The sequence below is a fragment of the Acartia tonsa genome, chromosome 1 (assembly GCF_053477335.1).
Source record: "Acartia tonsa isolate MP-2025a chromosome 1, ASM5347733v1, whole genome shotgun sequence".
NCBI classification, from domain to species: domain Eukaryota; kingdom Metazoa; phylum Arthropoda; class Copepoda; order Calanoida; family Acartiidae; genus Acartia; species Acartia tonsa.
This window is the reverse complement of record NC_137260.1, coordinates 980,430-1,005,087: the sequence shown is the minus strand read 5'-3', so window position 1 is coordinate 1,005,087 and position 24,658 is coordinate 980,430. Positions and strand designations below refer to the sequence as shown.

The 24,658-nt window shown below is 30.5% G+C and overlaps 2 protein-coding genes across 11 annotated transcripts in view; one reads left to right on the top strand and one right to left on the bottom strand.

Annotated features, from left to right (window-relative positions):
• Stacl (SH3 and cysteine-rich domain-containing protein) overlaps window positions 1-24,658 on the bottom strand; it is a 242,260-nt gene that overhangs the window by 101,909 nt on the left and 115,693 nt on the right. The window lies entirely within an intron of this gene.
• On the top strand, window positions 996-24,658 carry LOC145326346 (leukocyte elastase inhibitor-like). Its single transcript, XM_080169684.1, has 19 exons — window positions 996-1,203; window positions 2,507-2,595; window positions 3,021-3,149; window positions 3,375-3,487; window positions 4,001-4,167; window positions 4,622-4,731; window positions 4,954-4,998; window positions 5,626-5,703; window positions 10,532-10,631; window positions 11,410-11,538; window positions 12,716-12,763; window positions 14,604-14,713; window positions 15,926-15,975; window positions 18,014-18,063; window positions 19,836-19,880; window positions 21,315-21,376; window positions 21,629-21,705; window positions 22,252-22,297; window positions 23,667-24,658. Exons 1-19 carry the CDS (start codon window positions 1,155-1,157, stop codon window positions 23,730-23,732), a joined length of 1,563 nt encoding a protein of 520 aa, XP_080025810.1. The 5' UTR covers window positions 996-1,154; the 3' UTR covers window positions 23,733-24,658.

The following is a 24,658-nucleotide window of genomic DNA, read 5'->3' as shown; positions in this document are numbered from 1 at the left end:
TCTAATTTTAAAATACAAAAAAAACAAGGATGACAACATCCATAAAAGCGAAGCTCTGAAACGAAATGACAGACGAACATTAACTTTTGTTGAGTGTCAGAACTGAATATACAAAATATGAAAATATAAGGTTTGACAAAATTATACCAACGTAAATTTGTTGCAAAACATCTTAAATACAGAATTTTGTTTAAGGACATACTGACATTTTTAATACTTGATTATAGAGATGCTTCGCTCATAATATTGTACCTTATTGTAATAGGAATCAGTAATCAAAAAATCAGATCAATCGGATGTTTTTATCACATAAAAAATTGTTATTAAAAAAGTAAAAAAATCAACATGTTTAAAATGGACGTACGGACATTCTGGTAATGATTATAGAGTTGCTATGCTTTCTAAATCGTACCTAACTACTAAAGGAATCACCATACAAAGTTTGAAATCGATAGGACAATTCTATCATGCCTAAATTAACGAATAAAAGCTAACTATCTCGGACGGACGGACGGACGGACGTACGGACCGACCCTAATTATAGAAAAGCTTCGCTTTTAAAAACATATATTTTATTGCTTTGTGAAAACAATCATATGTCATTTTTTCAGTAATTTTAACTAGGCAAAATTCCCAAAGCCTGTTATAAACAAATTACAGGGTTTCCACATTTTTTATAATCAAAATATGCAAATAGATTTTTCAAGTTAAAGACAATAAGATTTTAGAGAATTGAAGTAATAAAAAATCCCATTATAGATTTAAAAGGACAGTGTACTGGTATGCAGTAAAATATAAAACATAATTTGAAATATGGCAGTGAAGCTTCTAAACAAGCCTTTGTGGTTTACAATTTATATTTCATTGTTTTATCCCATAAAAATCACGGCCATTTAATATACAGCTTAAGTACTATAATTTTAGAGTAGCTTCGTTACTACATATCAATATGGAAATTTTGGGGATTTTGTGTTTAAGTGAGTTAAAGATGATTTAGTTAGTCACTATCAGTCAGTGTGGCTTGAATGATCAAATAAACAGTGCAGTGTGATAATATTCCTAAAGAAAATCAGATACAATAGTGTAACAGCTCAATATCAGTCTTCATTATACTGTGATTATATACTACAAAAGACTTTAGAATTAAACTAAAAATGAAGAAAAAACTTGAAGTTTTATTATGTTTAATAGTTTTTATCACGGGTAAAGTATTTATTTCAAAACAAATTTCTAACTTTGCATAGTTATGATGTAATAATAATAATTAGATTATGTATTTATGGCATCGTATTGTAGACAGCTTTCCGCGGATATTAAAATGAAAAAATAAAAGATTTAAACTAAATGCTGTACATGACTGTTCAGTATAAGGGAACCGTTTCTAATCCAGCGGATACTAATCGGTTTCGAAGCCATATAAGAAATATATTTGCGATGATTTTCATGGTTATCTTTTTACGCAATTTCTTTTTTCCTAAAGGATCTTAATATATGAAGTAAATATTGTCATAGCTTATTTTTTTTGAATAAGTATGACAACATCCAAAAGTAGCGAAGCAAAGAAATATATTTTACATATAAGGCTGGACAAATGTGATAATTTTTTAGAAAGTTTAAACAATTTTGATATTTGTAAAATAATTCCTATGTCTACCTAAGCATTGCCGACAAAACAGTCAAAATAAGTTTTCTTAAGCCATATATTTTAACTAAAACATTTTACTTTTATAATTGATGCTTATAATGTTGTCTACAATCATTGGGAATGTATATAAATTTATAGGCCATTGTCTTATCTCTTAAGATCCCCTATGATAATGTAGAAACCTAATAACCTAATTGGTAAGCTTGGAAAAATAAGACCTAATACTAGCTTAGCTATGCTACTAAAAACTCTAGTAATATTTTATGTAAACAAAGATTATTAATCAGATTATAGGAAATTTATTAATACATGTTTGTTGTCTATAATAAAGAAGAAACTTTATAAAGTAACAGGATGTGTGTCTGTCTAAATGTGTGTTTTTTTATTTATTTTATCCATTATGTTATTGACAAGCATTAATCTTATTGAGTTCTCAGCTATAGTGAAGTTCACATAGTTTACAGGATGGTTTTAGTCTATTTTATAAGAAAACAGATGTCTTGTAAAGGTTTTGGGATATTTTTCCTTCTAAAATAAAATTAAGAGAGTAAAAACCATGTTTCAGTTGTAAACATTCATGTAAAAGTTATAAATTATATTTAGCAAGTTGTCTGGTATTTGTTTGTGCCTTATTCTCCTCATATCTGTCTATCTGTCTATCTATCTATCTATCTATCTATCTGTCTGTCAGTCTGTTTGTCTGTCTGCCTGTCTGTCTTTCTGTTTGCCTGTCTGCCTGCCTGTCTGTCTGTCTGTCTGTCTGCCTGTCTGTCTGTCTGTCTGTCTGTCTGTCTGTCTGTCTGTCTGTCTGTCTGTCTGTCTATTTGTCTATCTATCTATCTTATCTATTTATTTATCTAGTGGGTTGTCTGAATGGTGTCTCAGGCTTTACCTTCCCCTCTGACTGGGAGAAGGTGAGAGCAAGGATGCTCTATAGGAAACAACAAGAGGTAGGTCAATGCAGTAATAAAGGGTATCTCATTTAGGGATAAATTAATCTTTCTCAAAATCATGGAGGGAGGGAACATTGGACTACAAATTATACTGCTACCTAAAGTTTTATCTTACAATTACAATTTTTATCTCCATTAATGTACTGACTGTACAGGCACTGTATACTTGAACAAATGTAAATAAATCTTATGCTGAAGAAGAGATGGGACATTTTACTGTAAATTACACTCTTATCCCATGTTAAAAATCACAATATTTTTTTGCTCAGAAATTTTTGAAATTTTGATTGGTTGGTTCGAGCTAGTAATTTTTTCAAACAACAATTTATATCTACAGAAAGGGTAATTTTGCTTATCATCATTAGGGATGTACATCATTTTATCGCCCATTGTCTTATCCCTGCTAAAAATTCACTGTTTAGTCAACTTTCATGACAAGAGGAAGTTTTTTTGGTGGCCCTGAGATAGAAGAATTCCCAGAGCATATATTGACAACAAGTCCTAAACCAGTTACTACACCCAAACCTATTGTTATAGATCCTTTAATGCAGGTTATGATTATTATCGTTTTTATTCAAAACCAATTAGTTTCTCATCCATACATTATTTATTTGGCAATATAACTATATAATATGAAATTACTGACGGTCAGTAAGGGAAAGACAAATATTTAATATTTAATTTGAATTATAGTTTAGAAATAGCTTATGAAATAACTTTAGCTATGAAGAAATTATGATAGAAAAACTGTAAATATAATCAATATTTGTGTTCAGCAAGTGCTTGATATCTCCAACATAGCAGAAGTGGAGGAGAGATTTCAATTAGGATCCATGTTTATGACACGTACTGCTTTTGCTGCCCCCCTCGCACCACCAAAAGCTTACAGGTGAATTTTTTTTTATTTCATTTTTTACTATGCTTAAAATAGGTCTAGTTACAGTCTCAAAGTTGAAATATTTCAAATTGGAAACATTCTTTTTCAAAACAAAGCATCTGAATTATGTTTAAATTATCTTCATGTTATTAATAGTTGTGAAAATCATTCCCTAAATGTTCAAACTTATCTGATGTGAACTTGCTATAATACCTATAATAATCACAACAAAGCTTTTGATCATGTGAATTTAAGGGTTTTATTTCTATTATCTTACTTTTTTTCAATTGGATATTTTATAAGCAAATCACAACAAATAAGTTGCAATGTTTGTCAGTCTCTCTAATAGTATCAAAAAGTTAGCTAACCTCTGGATTGAAATTGTTCTGAACAGTAGACCTTATTAAAAGTTTTAGACATTCTTTTTTACAGATTCAAAGAGGGTAGCTTATTACTGCTCAGAGAATTGGTTCTAGGAAACTAACATATTTCTTCAATTGTGTTTGAAGGTGTACTATATTTCAGTGGTGCCGAATCAGTATGGAACTTTACCCGTGCAATGATCAAGCGGGAAGTTTATGAAGCCGGAACAGGCAACTCCCTGTTCTCCCCCATCTCCATCCTGGTCACACTCAACATGATACTGCTAGGGGTCACTGGGGATACAGAGGCTGAGATGAGACAGGCATTAGGTACCTAACACTTTTTTCCTTTTCAAATATATTTTCAGTAGCAATGCTATTAATTAATTGTTTAAATGCTTTATAAAGGCTAATTGCTGGAAAATTGTTGCTGTACATTGAACACAAAGAGAAACTTGAGATTTGAATCTACACAATATTAAGACCCTTGTTCAACTATTAATTTCTGAGAAGTGGTAACTTAAAACCATCTTGGTGTCAGATATTATCTCAGATCATTGGAATTAAAATACCTACACACGGATGTGTCTTTAGAGGAATTATTTGGAAATAATGACATTAGATTAAATTTCAATGACAAAAACTGAGTTTCTTAACTAGATTCTTTTGTTTTGATATGTTATTTTTCTTACTGCTAATACCCCAAATGGAGTAAAATTATCTACAGTTGCTCTAGCATAACCCCACAATAAACAAAAAAGCCAAAAAATATTTTATATTGCAGGTTATCCCCGCTACACTGGACTTGTTCATTCTCAGTTTGCCAAGATTCTAGAATCTATGGACAAGGATATTGGTGTTACTGTCATCACTTCAAATGCCATTTTTGTTCAGGTATAGAAAAGTTATTCTAATTGCATGAATTTTAGAGTCATAAATTAAAAACCTCAGTTCTTTGTTAAACATATAAATACATGATACATAACAAAACTTGATGTAATATAACATTTAAATTTTTTTTTTGAAATAGTATTGTTTTTAAAACAAATGTTTGATCTTAAGGTTTTATAGCTTAGTTATTAACTCTGATATTAAATCTTTTTTATCTAATTTCAGGAAGGTTTTCCATTGAATCCAAGATTTACTTCAAATCTAGGAATGGTTCACTAATTTTCAAAAAAAAAAGTGCATCTTACAATAGCTAATAACTGTTGGAAAGAAAAAGTGTATCTTTTACTCCCTAATTAAATTCAATTTCTTACTTAAATAAGATATATTTGTAAGGAAAACAAGATTTTCTTTTAAATTATTTATTTTTTACTTACAAGAAAACATCATCTTCTATTATTCATAAAGTTTACCAAATATAAAATTTAATCTAAGGAAATTGAAAACTTGGGGGAAAATATTTCTTTCACAAATGTGAATGTTGAAATATTTTGTTTTATGCTAATATCATTTTAAGTTTACACTTTTGGGATTTTATTAAATAGTCATTTTTAATATGTTTAATTCTGTTCGCGGGGGGGGGGGGGGACTACTAACCAACAAAGATAATGATAAATAAACTGATTCTTTCTAAAAACAAAATAATAAGGTTTGAGTTTTTTTTCACCTTTTGTAATTTTTTTCTCACAATATAACAGTAGGTAATGGTATATTTATGTAAGGAAAGCCAGTTTAATGGTAAGTGTGTTTTAAAGGAATTAAGAAATAAACAAACAATAGAACTGACAAAGAAACAGACAGAATACAATTTTGATGATCCATTGGTAATGAGTAGGAAAGACTTATGGTGCACAAACAGATCTAGTTCATCTGGATTTCACCAACAGACCACAGACAATGATGAGATTAATGAACAGGAACATTTTAAAGTCTCTATTAGAAAGGATAATTCAATGGAAGTTAATTTAAATCTATGCTTGTTTGATTATTTTAAAGTAGAGCATTAGCTGTTTGTAAATTTTTTAGATTTTCAAAGAATTGGACTTTTTAAACTAAAATTTAAAAAAAACATTATGATTCAAGAGATTTAAAGTATTTTCAATAAGATTTTTAAAAAAATATATATCTTTACCAATTAGCTAATAAATCACCCATTTAACATATCTACACTTTGTTTTAAAGCCTGTCTTTTGAGTGAGAAAGGTTCTAATTAAACCCAACTACATAATAATTTCCTCCAAAAATGGGCTTTAATATTTTTGAAACAATTTTAACCCTTACAGATCGGGGGGGGGGGGGTCATATTGACCCCCCCCTCTGTTTTTTCAATGTCATTTTTTTTGTAGGTAAGATAGAGAGTTGTGACTTCATGACTTTTTAAGTTTAGTAATTATACGTCGGCAAGAGTTGATCTTATAAGGATATCTGGTCTGTGTCGGTCGTGGCGTCCGGTCAAAGTCGGTTAGGTGGAACCAAATTTAGAAAAAATTCTAGATAAATCTTAATTTCTACATTATGACTTTTGTTTATAAGGTAGAAACCTAAAATTTTTTTGGTGAATACTTAGATATCAATGACCTTCTGAGAAAAGTGGTGTTATGACCGTTTGACCGCTCCCTGACCGACTTTATGACCGTTTTTTGTCCGGCTTTTACTACAGACATATATCATGAATATCGTGGCTTCTATTACAGCTAGAGGCCTACAATTTTTTTTGGTAAATCCTTGAGCAACAGTAAACAGATAAAAATATTAATTGGCGCCGCCAAACGCCGTTTTACCGCCGTAACCGCCGAAAATGGCGGTTTCCGTTATTTGCCGTTTTTCGGCGATGATCTGAAAAAGTAAATTTTTTGTTATGAAAAATAAATGTTCGTCCTAAAATTTGGTCATCCTAGCTGCAAAATTGGCCGCTCTACAGCTGTTTTAATATTTAGCGGCTGGCCGCTAAAAAGCGGCTAAGGAGCGGTCTGACCGCTATGACTAGAAAAAGTAATTTTCTCTAAAAATACACATGAACCACCAGAAAAAAATTTTATGTCTCTAACTGTAACAGGGGCTGAGATAGAGGGGGGGGTCAATATGACCCCCCCCCCCGATCTATTAAGGTGGGAATAGGGGCCCGATCTGTAAGGGTTAACTGGAAAGGGTTTGAAAGTAGCTCATTGTCTAAAACAAGGATTCGGCCCATTTTGTACAACTAAGTATAATAAATAATACAAGAAATCTTGTTGAAAAACACTTTAATAATACTTGATTTGCACTCACTTTACATTATTAAAGAATCATATAACACATCAATAAATTAAGATTATATAAATTCTCTTCAAATTTCTTGAAATGTAATCTTTAATTCTTTTCTTTGAAACATAATATCAAACTTGCTAATATAATTCTCTAGAAATTTATTTCATTATCATCATTGAAAAATTTAAGATTAAAAGAGACAGTGTGTTCATTTAAGCTTAGATTCCAAGTCAACATTAGTTTTCTAGAATATTTTTTTTTATAATAATAAAGGAGTCCAACACAGCCAAATAAAACATTTTGTTGTTGTTTGATATGAATTGGTTTGTGTTAATGAATAAACCTAGAACCACTTCATTATGCAATCTACATTTTCCTGGATATTTTGTCTACGGTAGTCCATAAGTGTACAGCTTTACAGTACATTGTTTCTATTTGTTAAAGCAACACATATGATAAAAGAAAAAGATTCTGTTTAGAGTAAAATGCTTATATTTTAATCAAAATCTATATTTTTGTATTTTTTACCGATCCACTTCATTATGCAAATCAAAAGAAAATCAACGGGAAAACGTTTGTTTTGCCCTTTTCTCCACTTTTATAAATTAATTCTGATAAAATAACAATTTTTTAAGGGATTTATGCATTAATTATAATGAAAAACAGTTTAAGGTAGATTTTAATGATTTTTCTAAATAAGAAATAATTGAAAAAAAGAAATTCTATCCCTATCACTTTAGCGGACAGCTGCCGACCCCCAGTCTTATGGATGAAGCTAAATACATGTTAAAAATAAAAATTAGCCTGAAAAGTATACAAAAATGTTTTTTGATGTGTTAAAAAAACTCCATTTTAAAATCTTGATTTTGAGGATGATGGCCTTTAAGATGCTCTTACTGGTGGTGATGGTGAGCTAAATGTTATCAAAGTGCATGCCCATGATGAAAACTTATATATTGAACTATGGTCCAATTTTTGTAGTCATAGCAGCCTCCAGCCAAGCAATATTAAAAACGAAAAAATTGCAATTTTAATTACTAAAATTCATAAAGTAAATAATGTGGTTTTTAGATAATGGTTATATTTCATGTCGAGAGGCTCCACTGGAGGCTGCTATGACTACAAAAAATGGTACATAGGTTAATAGACAAGTTGTTATAATGGTCATGTACTTAGATAACATTTAGCTCACCTTCACCACCAGTAAGAGCATCTTAAAGGCCATCAACCTCAAAATCAAGATTTAAAAATGGATTTTTTTTAACACATCAAAAAACATTTTTGTATACTTTTCAGGGTAATTTTTATCTTTAACATGTATTTAGCTTCATCCATAAGACTGGGGGTCGGCAGCTGTCATCTAAAGTGATAGGGATAGAATTTCTTTTTTTCAATTATTTCTTATTTAGAAAAATCATTAAAATCTACCTTAAATTGTTTTTCATTATAATTAATGCATATATCCCTTTAAAAATTGTTACTTTATCAGAATCATTTTTTAAAAGTGGAGAAAAGTGCAAAACAAACCTTTTCCCATCCCTTTTCTTTTGATTTGCATAATGAAGTGGGTCGGTAAAAAATACAAAAATGTAGATTTTGATTGAAATATAAGCATTTTACTTTAAAAAGAATTTTTTTCTTTTATCATACGTGTTGCTTTAGCAAATAGAAACAATGTACTGTAAAGCTGTACACTTATGGACTACCGTAGACAAAATATCCAGGAAAATGTAGATTGCATAATGAAGTGGTTCTGGGTTTAGTTTATATTCAATTTTTTTATTTTTCTGGCCATATGCAGCCTTGTTTGAAAATCACTAAAAACAAAGTAAAACTTGAAAATATTTTTGGTCATGAAATGTGTGTTTGTTAAAGATAAGAGGAAATCCTATATTTTGATAAAAACAAGATTATTTATCAGCATGTTTTTTTTTTACACAAAACAAAACAAGGTTATCTAACATTATTGATTTGTTTTGCTTCAGGTTTTTTATATTGACACTTCTAGTTACAACTCTTTCAGGTTTCTAATATTTTTAATCTAAATAGCTTAAATCTCACTGCACTAAAAATTTAATGTGTTATTTTTATGAATAACACTAAAAACTTCTTATTCTTATATTAGATAACAAAAGAAGAAAGAAAGCATACAAGTGTTTGTCTACTAAGCATAACATATTGTACATTACATAATAAGGTTGAGTATTCAATAAACTATTGTGTGCTTTTATGACTTACAAGAAAGACACAATTACAAAGAATAGTAATAAGAGAATAATGGTGAATATTATGAATATGATACAAAGTTGTCAAAGCATGCTTTTTTGCAGCAATCTGTATTTTAGTAGACTTTTAATATTTTTTTAGAACTAACAATATTTATTGTGATAAATTTATTTTTTGTAAAATTTATCTAATAAGCTAGAAACACTAGTACATGAAGTCTTGTTATTAAATATATTGTTTTGACTGTGAGTGTACAATATAGATAACCTTCAAAAATAATATAATAACAAAAATAAGATAATAGAAAGTAATAATATAGGTACACCGACAAACATCCTACTACGACAAACGTCCTAATGCAACAAACGTCCTAAACCTGAAAATGCGACAAACCTCCTAATGCAACAAACGTCCTAAGCGACAAACCTCCTAAATGACAAACGTCCTACTGCGACATCTCTTAAGTAAAACCTCCTAAAATATTAAAGGTCGAATTTTGTAATGCAAGGATGCATCGGGTTCGAAACCATGCCATTGGATAGCCAACACAGACTTTGGAAAAACTGTCGGACAGATTTTCAAAATTTAGCCTATGGATAAAGTTATTCAAGAAATAAATTTCAGTTAAAAATTATTTCCCTGTGTTTTATCGCCATATTGGTTTTCATTGTTCAAATGTTTTTTTTGTTAGTGGATTTTGTTCACAAATTTTAGAAGATTTTTTTATTTCATAATTTTTTTTTAAAAAATAGGACGTTTTACTTAAGAGATGTCGCATTAGGACGTTTGTCGCTTAGGACGTTTGTCGCTTAGGACGTTTGTTGTTTAGGACGTTTGTCGCATTAGGACGTTTGTCGCATTAGGACGTTTGTCGTAGTAGGACGTTTGTCGGTGTACCATAATATATTGTTTAACAAATGAACCAAACATTAGCCCCCTATTTATCAAGATTTTCTAATTTAATTATTCTTTTATATTATTTGAAACACATTAATACTAAAAATCATGTATAGCATCATATTACAGACAATTTTTCACAGATATCAAAATAGAAATAACAAAATTCATACCAGTTTTGTTAGTCCATCTTTTGGCTCTTCAGGTCTAACAAAAAAGGTGTAAATTTTAATATCTGAGGAAAGATGTCTATAATATGATGCAATAAGTAACTGAAATGGTTTAGAAAATTCTATGTGGACTAGAAATATTTGAAAAATGTGGGATTTTGAAATAATAAATGTCATCAAAGATTTTAAAATGTCTGGTATCCAGGTTTATCAGTTCCAAAACAAATAATGTTATCCAAAACATGTTTACAGAACCTCTGCCAGAGACTTCAAAGTTTGTACTCTGTAATGCTCTTTATTTTAATGGTAAGTAATACTTTTCATAATATAAACAAAAGTAAATAAATTGCATTGAATTAAGTTCAAACAAAGCTAATTGAATTTTCTCATTAGTGATAAACCAGACTGAAAATTTATACATATTATTTAAGAACCAAAGTGTAATTAAAATACAGAAAAAATAACTATCAAATATAAAAAGCCAAAGAAAGTTGCACACTCTAACACAGGAAGTAAAGTAGCTACTTATTGTAAAAGAAATGTAAACAAAACACTTCAGCACCTGTCAAACATTCACTTTTACTTACATTATTTTTCATTGTAAATAAAAAAAAATATTTTTTAACAGACCTTAATTTTGATAACATACTCTTAAAATTTTAATAATATTTTACTTGAATATTAATATTTGTACTACTTGGATCATATTATTCATATTATATTTACCAAATGATTGGAAACAAAAGTCTCAATATTAAGAACTTTGAGTGGTTTTCAACATCAACTTTTCTTACTAAATACAAGGAAAAAATGATAAAAATGTTGTTACTTTATGTTGTTAGAGGATAAATGAATAATATTACTGATAAAATGCATCCTTGATATGTAAAAAAAGAAATTCAGAAGGAAATTGGCTAAAAGAACACAGCTAGGGTTTCTATTCTTACACAAATTATTTCTTGTAAGTTAGATATAATAGTTTACCTTAAAATTTAAAAGATACTTTTGTATTCAGTTTTGCTTATTTTTTAGTGTTGAAAAATAAATTTTAATTAAAATTGTTAATTGTTAAAAAAATCTTTAGGTAGTTGGGAGTATGAGTTCTTGTTTGACCCTCCAGACTTTGTTGGGATTGAGGCAGAATTTCATAGCTTCAACAAGAACATTGACCTTACTCTCATGTCTGCAGCTATGGATTTTCCATATGTGTCAGGTAAAGAAATTGATAAAGAAGATGTATGTTTGTTTATCTGTTGACCTCTTAGTATGTAAAACAATCTAGGGTGCTAATGTGGAACTCATTAATTGGTCACCTCATTCATCCACTGGTTGAATGTATTGTATTTTTAGCCAGTTATGATTATCATTTTATTTATCAGAGTACATTAAAATCTGATGCAACATCCAAGTAATAATATATCTATTAGATTAAAATTTTCTCAGCCACTCAGATTGGAATTTACTAGAATGATTTAAATTAAGAAAAAGCATCAAGAAGCAAAGTCACATTCCAGTTTAGTAAACCTATTTGATATTAAGACAGAATTGTAAATAAGCACAAGTACTTATTTCTTGTTTTTCTCTAAACAAAAAAGAAACAATGACCAAATATTACTTTAAACCTATTGGACTTACACAAATATTTAACTCAAATGCAAATTGAAACTTGAATTAAGTTGTGCGTATAAATTTTCTGTTAAGGAAAGTATGTGTCCCTAGAGTGTTTTTTTTTCTACCTATATAAAATTATTTTATGAAAACATGAAAAACAATTAGAAAAAATAATAACAGATAAAAGAGTATATTGTGTTTTTGTGTTTTATTATATAAAGTAGTAAGAGGATCTCACTAACTGCTGAACTGATATGAATCTCCTTTGCAGTAAAGCTTCCAATAGGTCAGGGGAAGGTTTTAAACTATTTTGAGGAGGGTATCTTTACCCTTCCAATGAATATTGACCACCCAAAAAAAGGGTCCCTAGAGTCCACCAGAGGCGCAGCCACTAGTTTTGCCTTAAGTAAGTCTTATAATAAGCAAAGAGGTAATTGGTGGTTATGTAAAAAAAAAAAATGCATTTTTATTTAAATCCACTTTCATTTGAGAATCCTAATATCTAATGAGTGTAGAGAGTATAATGGAAGGTTTAGTAACTAAAACAATATTATTTAGAAATAGATAAACAGAGAAGTTTCTATTTAGATAATTCTTAATTAAGATTAGAAATTGTTTATTTGTATTTGGTACTTTTGTTCTTTTATCTAATAACATACTGTGTATGATTTTATATTGATAGTACTGGCATATTTATGTAGTCTTTGCTTCATGTTATTAGATTAATTTGATTTAAGAAACTTTCTTGATAAGTTTCATATATTAACTATTTATTTTAGATGAAGAGAATGGTTTTGACATGCTCAGCCTTCCTTATGAACATGATGGTAAGTTATTTTCTCATGTTCATTCGATGACTGGTTTTCATCCATACAAAAAAAAACTATATCTAGCATCTTAATATATCCAGTTTTCTACAAATATATAAATGTACAATCATAAGATTAAAACCAGTTTTTTTAAAAGCCTGTGGTCTAAAAAAACTGGTTCTAATCTTATAATTGTACATTTTACATCAAAATAAAGATGTTTATAATAAGATGCATTAAATAATTATTCTAATGCAGTTCTAAATAAATTGATAAATCTTAAAATAAATAGTTTTGTTGAGGCAACTGTATTTTTTCTGTATGGAACTTGGTAACATGTAAGACAGGATGACTTTAAAAATATTGCTATGTAATGTAAAACTACATTTTGTAGATAAAAACTCATAGGTAAATAGTTATAAAGTCTTGGAATTTGAACAATACAATAAAATAATATATAAGATTATAGGCTAAGGAATGAGAATAATTATTTCTTGCATCGTATTATAAACAGCTTTCCGCGGATATAGAATGTACAATTATTTTAGCCCCGAGGTGCCAAAGGCATGGGCTAAAAAACTGGTTTTAATATTATGATTGTACATTTTCATTTGTAGAAAGCTGGATATAATACAATGCTAGACATAGTTTTTTTGTATGGATGAGAACCAGTTTTTATCCACCGGATACGAATGAATACGAGAAACATATTTTAAGCACCAGTGTGATTTCCTAGCAATTGTCTCATCCCTCCCAGTATTTCTTTTTATTGTAATTGCATTTTTGTGTGAATAGATGTTTTGAGAAGTAAATACACTGACATTATGTCAACCTTGTTAAATATTTTTCATGTCATCCTTCAATGGAAAAGTCCCTTATTTTGTCATTGATCTAAATTTTTCATCTATTAAATTTGTGATCAGAACTTTAGGTAAAATGTCTACCGTAAATTTTAATAATCTAAAATTAATATAGACACTTTTTTATAGTTCCCATATACAATTTGATTTATAAAATTTTCAGTGTCCACACTTTTCAATTAATAATCCTAATCTGCAGTAGGTGCAAGTTTATCATCATTGGGGATTAATTGCCTTGATGTGGAATTAAAGTGACTAGTGGCAGTTTAAGGATCATGCCAATCTATCTATACTATCCAAATTGGAAAGGATTATATTGGGTAAACAATTTATGTAACCAATTTTCTTTGACATTTTCTTTTTGAATTAGCACATAAGTAAAACAAATCACATAAAACATTCAAAATAGTTTAAAGATTTAAAATTTTTTTAATTCTCATTTTTAACACCTAAACTAGAACTGATGAACAAAATTTGAAAATTAACGGTTTGTTACTAACTTGAGATATTTTAGACCTTAATTTTTTTCTAGTCTAAGAGGAAGAATAAGAGCAAGAAAAAAAGAGGGTGGGGAGCTTTCAATTATCTTGTTATTGCTGCTCTACTTATTCACCCAATTATACTTTGTTTACAAATTATTATGTCCATTGCAAAAGCAAAATTAGATAAGATTAAATAAACTTTCTATATAAAAATTAGGAAATATTCGAGGCCCATATGTTTATTATCCTACCAAATGAGACTGGGGTTGAGGCATTAAAGTAGGCATTAAAGTACCTTGTTTGAAAACCTGGTATGGCCATTGCAAAAGCAAATAGAGATAATAGTTTTATTTCTAGTTAAAATGAAGAAATATCTGAGGGTTGAAACACTTAATCATCTTTATATTACCCTATAACTTATATCTACATAATCAGTTTATACATTGCAAAGTAGTCTCAAAACCTGGTATGGCCATTGAAAAAGCAAATAAAGAGACTTAATAATTATATTTTTAGTTAAAAATGAAGAAATATCTGAAGCCCATATGTTCATTATTTTACCACATGAAACTGGTGAGGAAGCATATAGAAGAGTTGAACAGAAACTTGTTGACTTAGATTGGGAGGTAAATATTTAATTCTATTTCCAAGCAACAAAAAACCAAATTTGTTAAAATTGTACCTTTACTTTTATAAATCAGATAGGAAGTGGATGTTGTTTGGTAATACGGGTACCCAAAGTTTTGTAATACCGTACCCAAAGTTTTATATACACATTGTCTTATTCCATAGCTTATAAATTTTGGCACATCTAAAATGTTTATTACAAACAAGCAGTGACCAAATATTTGTACTAATAATTATATTGTTTAAAAGGTTTTATATTGTTAAATATCATTGGGTTGTACATCTTTTTATTTTCATAGTCTTAGACCTTAAGATTTTTTAACCCTTGCCGCACCTTAATCAGTCGGGGGGGGGGGGGGTAGGGGGGGGGGCTAGAGGGCTAAAAATTTTTGTGCAAGTCCCCTGTGTTATGATGAATTTCCGACCTTAAGTAAGTCAAGGTCAATTTTCGCTTCCTTCACACTTTTATTTAACAACCTTTGTTTTTAGGTCCTTTTTTACTTATAATTTTCAAACGGCTGTAATTTTTTTATTTTTGAAGCTAGAATAAAAATTTTTTAGCAGAAAATGTTTATCTTTATGTAAATTTTATATTTAAAATATCAAAATATAATTTCAGCGGCCGCAGCTGTACTTGGCAGCTGCCAGCCGTCGCAGTCGGCGGTCGGCGGGAAAACGGCGGCGGATCTTTATAAAATTTTAATACATTATGTAGACATGTAAGATTAATGCTTAAGTTTGAAATTTGAAGTCTCTAAGTCAAAAATTGCGGCCACAGGAGCCTTTTAACCATTTCTGGAGACCTGGAGGATCAGGACCTGCAGGATCATACCTGGAACCTAAAATTGACTTGAACACCTGTATTTAATATGAGGATGTACTACTAGAGGATATTTTAGTATTTTGGTAAGATAAAATGCTTTGTTTTAGTCAAAAAAAATATTTTTGCTCTTTACCTGGATGACCCTGCCAGGTTTGCTGGCATCCTGTGCCCGCCAGGATGGAGATATTCAAAAAATTCCAACTCTCAGTTATGTGTCATACCCATACTTAAAAAGTCGAGCAGTTTGGGCTCTTTATCTTTCACACACAGAAAATGAGATAGAAAAAAACCGGATGGGGGGGGGGCGTTCAACGCCCCCCGCCCCCCCCCGACCGTTAAGGGTTTAAAGAGACTATTAATATACTTAATTACATATGACTTGTTTTAGGCATCATTTGACAAGATGGATTTAATGTATGGTGAAGTACAGCTACCTAGGTATGACAAAAATAGCATTAAACCATTAAATGATAAAAAAGAAAATATTTGAAGTTATTTAATTAGTAGTTAATATGTAGAATTTACAAATAAGTAAATAACAAAGTTCAATAAACTTGTTAAAAATAAAAAATAACAAGGATGACAACATTTAAGCAAAGCTGGAAAATCCGAAGGAAGGACATAGAACACTAACTCTTGTGTCAGAAATCAATAAGCAGAACATTTATTTGTAACTTTAAACAAAATTATACATACATTTATTGCTATAGGCGTTAATGCAGGATACACTAAAAGGCTGTACTTTTAATTTTAGGATTTTATTACAGAGATTCCTCACTTATAATATTACACAATGTTGTCCTAGGAATCTTTACTTCAAAAATCAATAAATAAGAAAATTATATAATAGAAAAAATTGTTGTCAAAAAGTTAATCACGCCCCAGTGAAAGGACATCGTCTAAATCAACCAAAAGAGCAAAACAAACGGATGGGCGGTCCTAATTACAGAAAAGCTTCGCTTTTAAAACTAATAATACATTTTCTCGTATTCATTCGAATCCGGTGGATAGGAACCGGTTCTTATCCATACGAAAAACTATGTCTAGCATCGAATTATATCCAGCTTTCTACGAATATAGAAATGTACAATCATAAGATTAAAACTAGTTGTTTTAGCCCCGAGGTGACGAAGTCACCTCGGGGCTAAAATAACTAGTTTTAATCTCATAATTGTACATTCTATATCCGCGGAAAGCCGTTTATAATACGATGCGAGAAATAACTATTCTCGTATTTATTCGAATCCGGTGGATAGGAACCGGTTCTCATCCATACGAAAAAACTATGTCTAGCATCGTATTATATCCAGTTTTCTACGAATATAGAAATGTACAATCATAAGATTAAAACCAGTTTTTTTAGCCGGTGCCTCCGGCACCTCGGGGCTAAAAAAACTAGTTTTAATCTCATAATTGTACATTCTATATCCGCGGAAAGCCGTTTATAATACGATACGAGAAATAACTATTAAAAGTCCAATTATATAAAGGTTGTTAAGTACATTATTAGGGTTCTTTGAATCTTTTAATCCATAATTATTATTAAATATTAATAACATAGTTTAATAAACTTATAGAAACACTGTGAAATAAAATCATTAATGCTTTTTTAAAGTCCAATTATATAAAACTTGTAAATTACTATACTTCTTTGAATTTTTAAATCCATAATTATTTCTTATTATCCTCTTATTAAGAGAAATTAAACATACTTAAAAATATACAATTGTTTTGATTATAATAAATAATTATGTGTAGTAAAACCGATATGGTTCTCCTGTACAGTGTATTAAAGATCTAAGGAAGGTTTATAACTATTTTGGGGGAGGGTATATACACCCTTTAGGAATCTTTTTCCATTGTTTAAAAAATTAAGGTTTGAATATCTTAGTAACTCTACGAAAAAAATATGTTGTTATTATGTCAATAGCGTCGAAAAGAACAAAAAGCAATATGTTAGCAGACTTAAGGGTTTTCGCCAATTGGGGCAGGTAGCTGTCTAGATTATGAAAAGCGAAGCTTTTCTATAATTAGGGTGGGTCCGTCCGTCCGTGATAGATAGCTTTTATTCCTTAATTTAGGCATGTTAGAATTGTCCTATCGATTTCCTGTTTGCATGATGATTCCTGTAGTATTTAGGTACGATTTAGAAAGCGTAGCAACTCTATAATCATTACCAGAATGTCCGTACGTCCATTTTAAACATGTTGATTTTTCTACTTTTTTAACAACTAATTTTTATGCGAAGCAACTTTATAATCAAGTCCTAAAAATGTAAGTATGTCCATAAAAATTATCAAGTATCAAGCAGTTTTTCAGAACTTTTATATTCTGATTATTCAGTTCCGACACTATACAAGTGTTAATGTCCGTTTGTCCTACCGTTTCAGTGTTTCGCTTTTATAGATGTTGTCATCCTTGTATATCTATAATTACACATTTATTCTTCGCTCAAACTGATTTTATTTGTTTTTAGAATGAAAATGGAGTTTTCTACCAATCTGGCCCCTGTATTAGCAGATATGGGTAAGTTATACATATTGCTGCGCCACCACATCATACTACGGACATTAAAAATGGGACCTTTTACTGCATCAAAAACGTAACTTTTTTGTAAAATAAGTGTGTTTGGGCCTTGAAAAAGACAATAATTCCCTTTATCATCCTGGATTGTAGGATCTCCTTTATAATTTGTTAGAAAAATAAGTTAGGGATGATTATCTTTTATTGGGAGTGTGAACCACAAACCTTCCCTTGACCTATAAGAAGCTATTCTGTAAAGGAGAACCATATCGGGCCAGCAGTTAGCGAGATCCGTACCTACAGACAAAAATAGGAAAGCTTTTGAAAAATACTTGTAAAACTCAAGGAGAAAAACTATGTACAAAATCTGACCTTGGATTAATAAAATATCTACATATTTATAATGTAATTGACATCATTACCAGGGAGGGAGGGGACATTGGACTAAATATTATACTGAGACCCAATGTTTTATAACCACACTTGCTTGTTTGTAGGCTACACAACTTTGGCTATTTTTATTACATTTTGATTGGTAGTGTATAAACTTATAAATGTAAGTGGTAATTTTGTTTATCATAATTGGGTAAGTATATCAATTTATCATCTAATGTCTTATCCCCTAATATCCCTGATGATAATGACTAAATAACATCTAATCCTTTTGTTATTATTATTATAATACATCATAGTTACCAGTTTTTTCAAGATATTTTAAGACTTTTTAAAAAGCGAAGCGATTCTATAATTAGGGTCGGTCCGTCCGTAGGTTCGTCCGTACGTCACAAACGAATAGCTTTTTTCCGTTAATTTAGGCATGTTAGAATTGTCCTATCAATTTCAAAGTTGGCATGGTGATTCTTTTAGTAGTTATGTATGTCCATATACATTATCCTGTATTAAGCAGTTTTTAAACAAATTTACTTACAATTTTGCTTCGTCTCTTATACATTTATATTCTGATTATTCAGTTCTGACACTATTTAGGTGTTAATGTCCGTTTGTCCTACCGTTTCAGTGCTTCGCTTTTATGGATGTTGTCACCCTTGTTTTTATGAAAACTTATCTACAAGCCTAATGTGTTGGTCTGTCTGCTCTTTTTGTCCGGGAACAATGAAAAGTGAATGGAAAATAAATTCCTGAACATCTCCAATGATTAATAACAAAATATACCCCTTTGGAGAATTAAGTTATGGGATGAAATATTTAGACATTGAAAAATTTTAAAGCACCAATCAGAAGGTAATTAAAGTACCCAAAATTGTTAAACCAACCAATAAAAAAGTGTGTGTAAAACATTGTGTAACAGTAAAATTTACAGTCCAATGTCTCCTCCCGCCCTGAGAACTTATGCTTGATATACTTGATCTTGTTTTTCATGTGTGATAAATATTAATTAAGCTTTCCCTATTAAACATTGTCCCATATGACCTACATTTTCATAATAGATATTAATATGCTTCCCCCATGAGGAAAACAAAATTAACCCTTAAGTAGATTCAAATTAAAGGTTGAAAAGAAGTCATTTTTGAACCAACCTATCATAACTTTATAAAGGGATCTTAAGGGATAAGACAATGAACGATCATTTGATTTTTACCCCATTTGATGATGATAAACAAAATTTACCTTATTATACTCAATTTATTGATGTAAGTTTTGACGCTGCCAACCTGTCAAAACTCAATAAAGTACCTACAATTTTTAGAGCCAGCAAACAAGATAACGTGGCTATAAAACTTTGGGATTCGATTTTTAATTATGCATTTTTTCAGGAATGAAGAAAGTATTTTCGGGAGAGGAAAACAAAGACTTTGCAGGTATTGTTATTAAATTTCAGAACTGAAAATGTTAGATCTAGTTAAGTTCGAGATGAAATGTTCCTGGAAATCTCAAAATATCTAATAGTTATTTCTCGCATCGTATTATAAACGGCTTTCCGGGATATTGAATGTACAATTATAAGATTAAAACCAGTTTTTCTTAGCCCCGAGGTGCCGAAGTCATGGGCAAAAAATTTGGTTTTAATTTTATGATTGTACATTTTTATATTCGTAGAAAGCTGGATATAATACGATGCTAGACATAGTTTTTTCGTATGGATGAGAACCGGTTCCTATCCACCGGCTTCGAATGAATACGAGAAAGACTGTTAACGTCCAAACAGTGGAACATATGCTCGCACATACTTGCGCGAAAAAGATTTTTCTTTTTTCAGTGAAGCTTTCCATGTGTATCATTGGATCTTAGCTATTTATAATAGGCCTTCTTATACAGCTTCAAGTTTAAAGATTTTTTTGAGATAATCCTTTATCCAAGAACATTTTACCATGAACTGCTCTAGATTTTCTTGTTTATCTATCTGTTCATTGGTATCTCAAGAATGGATAAATATTTATCCTATTATATAAAGTAGTAAGCGTTTTTTTTGTCTGTCCCGAAGGATCTCGCTAACCGCTGAACCGATATTGTTCTCCTTTACAGTGAAGCTTCTTACAGGTCCTGGAAAGGTTTTAAACTATTTTCGAGATTTTTGAGAGGGTGTCTTCACCCCTTCCTCACACAAAAATTGTATAACTCTTTTGAAACTCAAATTTAAAATAGGATGAGGTCGACTTTTCCTTCTCCTACCAGTGCAGTGCCCCTAGAGGCTTCTAGGGGGCGTAGCCGCTAGTGTTATCTATAAATCTTTAGACCAGTAAAGTTACTCTATAATTCGAAATTTTTGTCTGTCCGTTACGTTCAGGGAAAACGTGATTTTCTTTCATGCTATTCAAGATTTTCTATGTCAATTAGCATCCAGTATAAAGTTTACTTAGTCCGTTGGTCTGTCTGTAATGCTTTAGAAATAAACAATCTAAATATCTGAATAAATTTTCGTGATTTTCTATTTTATATTAATACTAGCGGCTTCGCTCCTAGCCTATAGAGGCTTTGCCCTTAGAGGTTTGATCAAACTAATTTTTCGTGTTTTAGATTTTAAAGAAGATTTTTTTTTTGGGGGGGGGGGGGTTAGGGGTGTCCCACCCTCCAACAAAATAGTTAAAAACCTTTCCGGGACCTATGAGAAGGTACCCTGTAAAGGAGAACCCGATCTGTTCAGCGGTTAGCGAGATTCTTCGCTACAAACAAACAGACAGACAAACAAACACACATCGTTCTACTTTAACAAACACTGAACAGCTGCTCTTTAAATTACTTTTTCGTGATTGTTTGTGCTCCTTTACTTATGGATGTTGTCATCCTTTTTTTAGGTATAAGTCCGGACTGGAAAGACTTGAGGTTGGATACTTTGCAGCATAAAACTGTTCTAAAGGTATAGTTTTCCAGGGATAAGATAATTGCCGATAGATTGATGTACACATCCAATTATAATACACAAAATTACTCCATCTCTAGATGACAATTATAAAATGAAATTGCCTAAAACCATCATAGTAGCTAAACGTTTATATAGAGAATCCAATCAGTTTAGTAGTCATTGAGTTCTTAAGCTTCAAACAAAAAATCCTTACTACTTTGTAATAATAATCTTTTAATTAAACTAATTGCAACCTTTAAATTCTAGATAACTGAGAAGGGTACGGAAGCTGCAGCCGCCACAGCCGCGTTCATGTTCCGCATGATGCCGCAGAAAGTAGTCAAGTAAGTACACATTTTCTGCACTGGCTAGTCTGGGCAAAAATCAGGGCGGGAGGGGACATTGGCATAATAAGTTCTATAAAAAAAATCAGGGCAAAAGTGGACATTGGAAAACTACTGGTCCCTAAAGTTCAGTGGATGCTATACATGGTTTTACAGTATGGCTTTAAACCGGTTTTAATCCAGCGGATATTAATTGGTTTCGAAGCTATGCTGGAAAAAAAATTGGTAATATCCTCTTCCAATTTTTTTTTAATTTTGAAAATTTGAGGACCCCCTCCCCCCGACAGAACTATAAACTCTGGCCGCAGCGCTCGGCTTCCTAGCCTGCCTAGCCGCAGCGCTCGGCCCCTTTGCCTGCCTACCCTAATATCTAACCTAACCTAAAATAGTTGTTCTGCCGGGGGAGGGGGGGAGGGGGGGTAAGTACTCAAATTTTCAAAATTGAAAAAAAAATTTCTATGAGGAGAACACCAAACATTTATTTTTCATTGGTTGAACATGTTGGGTATAAAATTATTATTAAAAATTTTTTATGTTTTTTTTAAGGTTGGACCGTCCTTTCTTCCTGTTTATCTATGACTCACTAAACAAGGTTTGTACTGTCTTTTTGAGTGAAGATTTTTATGACAAGCTAATTTAGGGTCCGATTTTTAACATTACATAACAGAGAGGGGAAGGTTTCTGGTAAAATCCGTAAAGGTTATGTGTTATAAGTTAAAAACAGTAGTAGAACGATACAAATTTGTGTTATCTTTTTAACAAAATTTTGTCTATGGTTCTTTCCAATAGGAAATACACATATTTAGTGAATATTATCGTTCTACTACTATTTTTAAGCCTTAAAACACACACCGTTACGGATTCTACCAGAAACCTACCCCTCTCAAATTACCAGTGTTTAAAAAATGTACAACACTAAAAGATTTTAAACACCTAAAAAAGGGAAAGGACTAAAGGTTGGTTATTTTACTAGTCCCCGAAACTTTAGAATTGCGTTTTCTTATTCGTTGGCTGAGTACTTTTGGGAACTTTTACTGATTTTTAATTGGTTGTTTCATAAAGTTGAATTTCAGCCACTTATAATTTTGTAATCTACAGAAGTTGTAATTTTGTGTTTCATCATTGGGGATGTATAGCAATTTATCGGCCATTGTCTTATGCCTATAGATCCCAAACTGTTTGAAAATTGTAGATATTTCGATTTTGCTTCGCAACTTATGGATGTAATATACCTTAAAACAATGCAAATATGCATAAAAATGAATTCTATTTTTATGACATATCTAAAATTGAGTATTCGAGAAAAAAAAATATTTTTAGTTTGAAACTGAGTTTAAAATAGACTTTCTTATTTGCAATATATTTAAGTGTTTAAACATTATGCAAAATTTCTTGATTCTCCATGTACTTCAAAAATATTTATTATTGGATTTTAAGATTTCTTTTCGTGGAGGAAGGAGACATTGAACTGTAAATTATATCGCACCTAAAGTTTTGGACTATTATTGTTTGACTTTAAACCTTAGACGATTTAATTAGATCCTGTTAAATCTTATATGACTAAACTGTTACACTGAAAAGTTTTACCTTCAGAGTGGTAATTTTGTTTATCGTAATTTTGGTTTTACATCCTTCATTATCTTATCTTTGTAGATCTTAGTTTTTACAAATTACTATGAGCCGGTTTTAATCCATCGAAAATTAAACGGACTCGAAGCCATTCTTGAATCGTTTTTTTGCATGTTATTAATTATAGACATCTTTCTGCTGATATTAAATAGAAAAATTAATAGAATAATACTTCGGCATCTCGGACTAACAAAAATAGCATAAATTTTATACTTTTTATTTTAATATTCGTGGAAAATTGTCTGTAATACGATACTCTACATTATTTTTCATTATGGCTCACAACAGGTTTTAATCCAGCGGTATTAAATTGATTTGAATTATGTGTTTAGGTTGTGATCTTTTGGTGCAGAGTTGTGGAGCCGACGCCCTTATCCCATCATCTGCGTAATACATAAATCATTTTGAAAAAATCTATCAAATAAAAACATTTTGAAAAATCCTCTAATTGCTTTGTAAAAATCATAATTATGAAGTTTGCAAAAGCATTAAACTTTTATGTTAAAGATAAATAAAATTGGTGTAAAAAACGTTGTTTTACTATATATTAAATTTCAATTGCTAGGCTTCTTATGGAAATATTTATGCATGTTAATATTATCAGAGAGAGTAAGGCCATTAGTCTGTAAATTATACAAATTTTAAAAATAAATACTCTCATCTCAATCATTTATTGGCCTAAAAACTTCGAGTAATTTTATAATATCTATTTGTTGGTTTCAATTAGAAGTTTTTAAACTTTTCTACCAATAATTAAAATCTACAAAAGGGCTAATTTTGTTTGACATCATTATCTTTTATCAAAGTCATATATTATCCTTGTTAAATAATCAACATAATGTATGGTTCATTTTTCGACCATTGGCTATTTTCTATTTTCTCTGAAGTAGTAGTATACTTTAAATGATTAAATATACATTTTTAAATTAGAAATTTGACGTTTAATCATCCTATAAATTATAATTAACCCTCAAACTTTTACATTATAATAACCTGAAAATTTTAATTTTTTAATAATCTAAAGGAAGTTGTGTTTAAATCCTTACAATAAAGTAACAGGATGTTTGTTTGACTGTCTGTTTGTACTGGAGGATCTCACAAACCGATGAACCGATATTGTGCTCCTTGACACTGTATCTTCTCATAGGTCCTGGGTAGCTCTATAGCTATTTTGGGGGAGGGTAACACCACCTTCCCAATAGAAATCGCTAAAATAAAAAATAAATATTTTTGTAATTAGCTAAAAACACAACTAATACCATCGAGCAGCGAAAAAAATATTTTTGGTAAACAGTAAATTTTAACATAGATTAAAAAGAAAGAA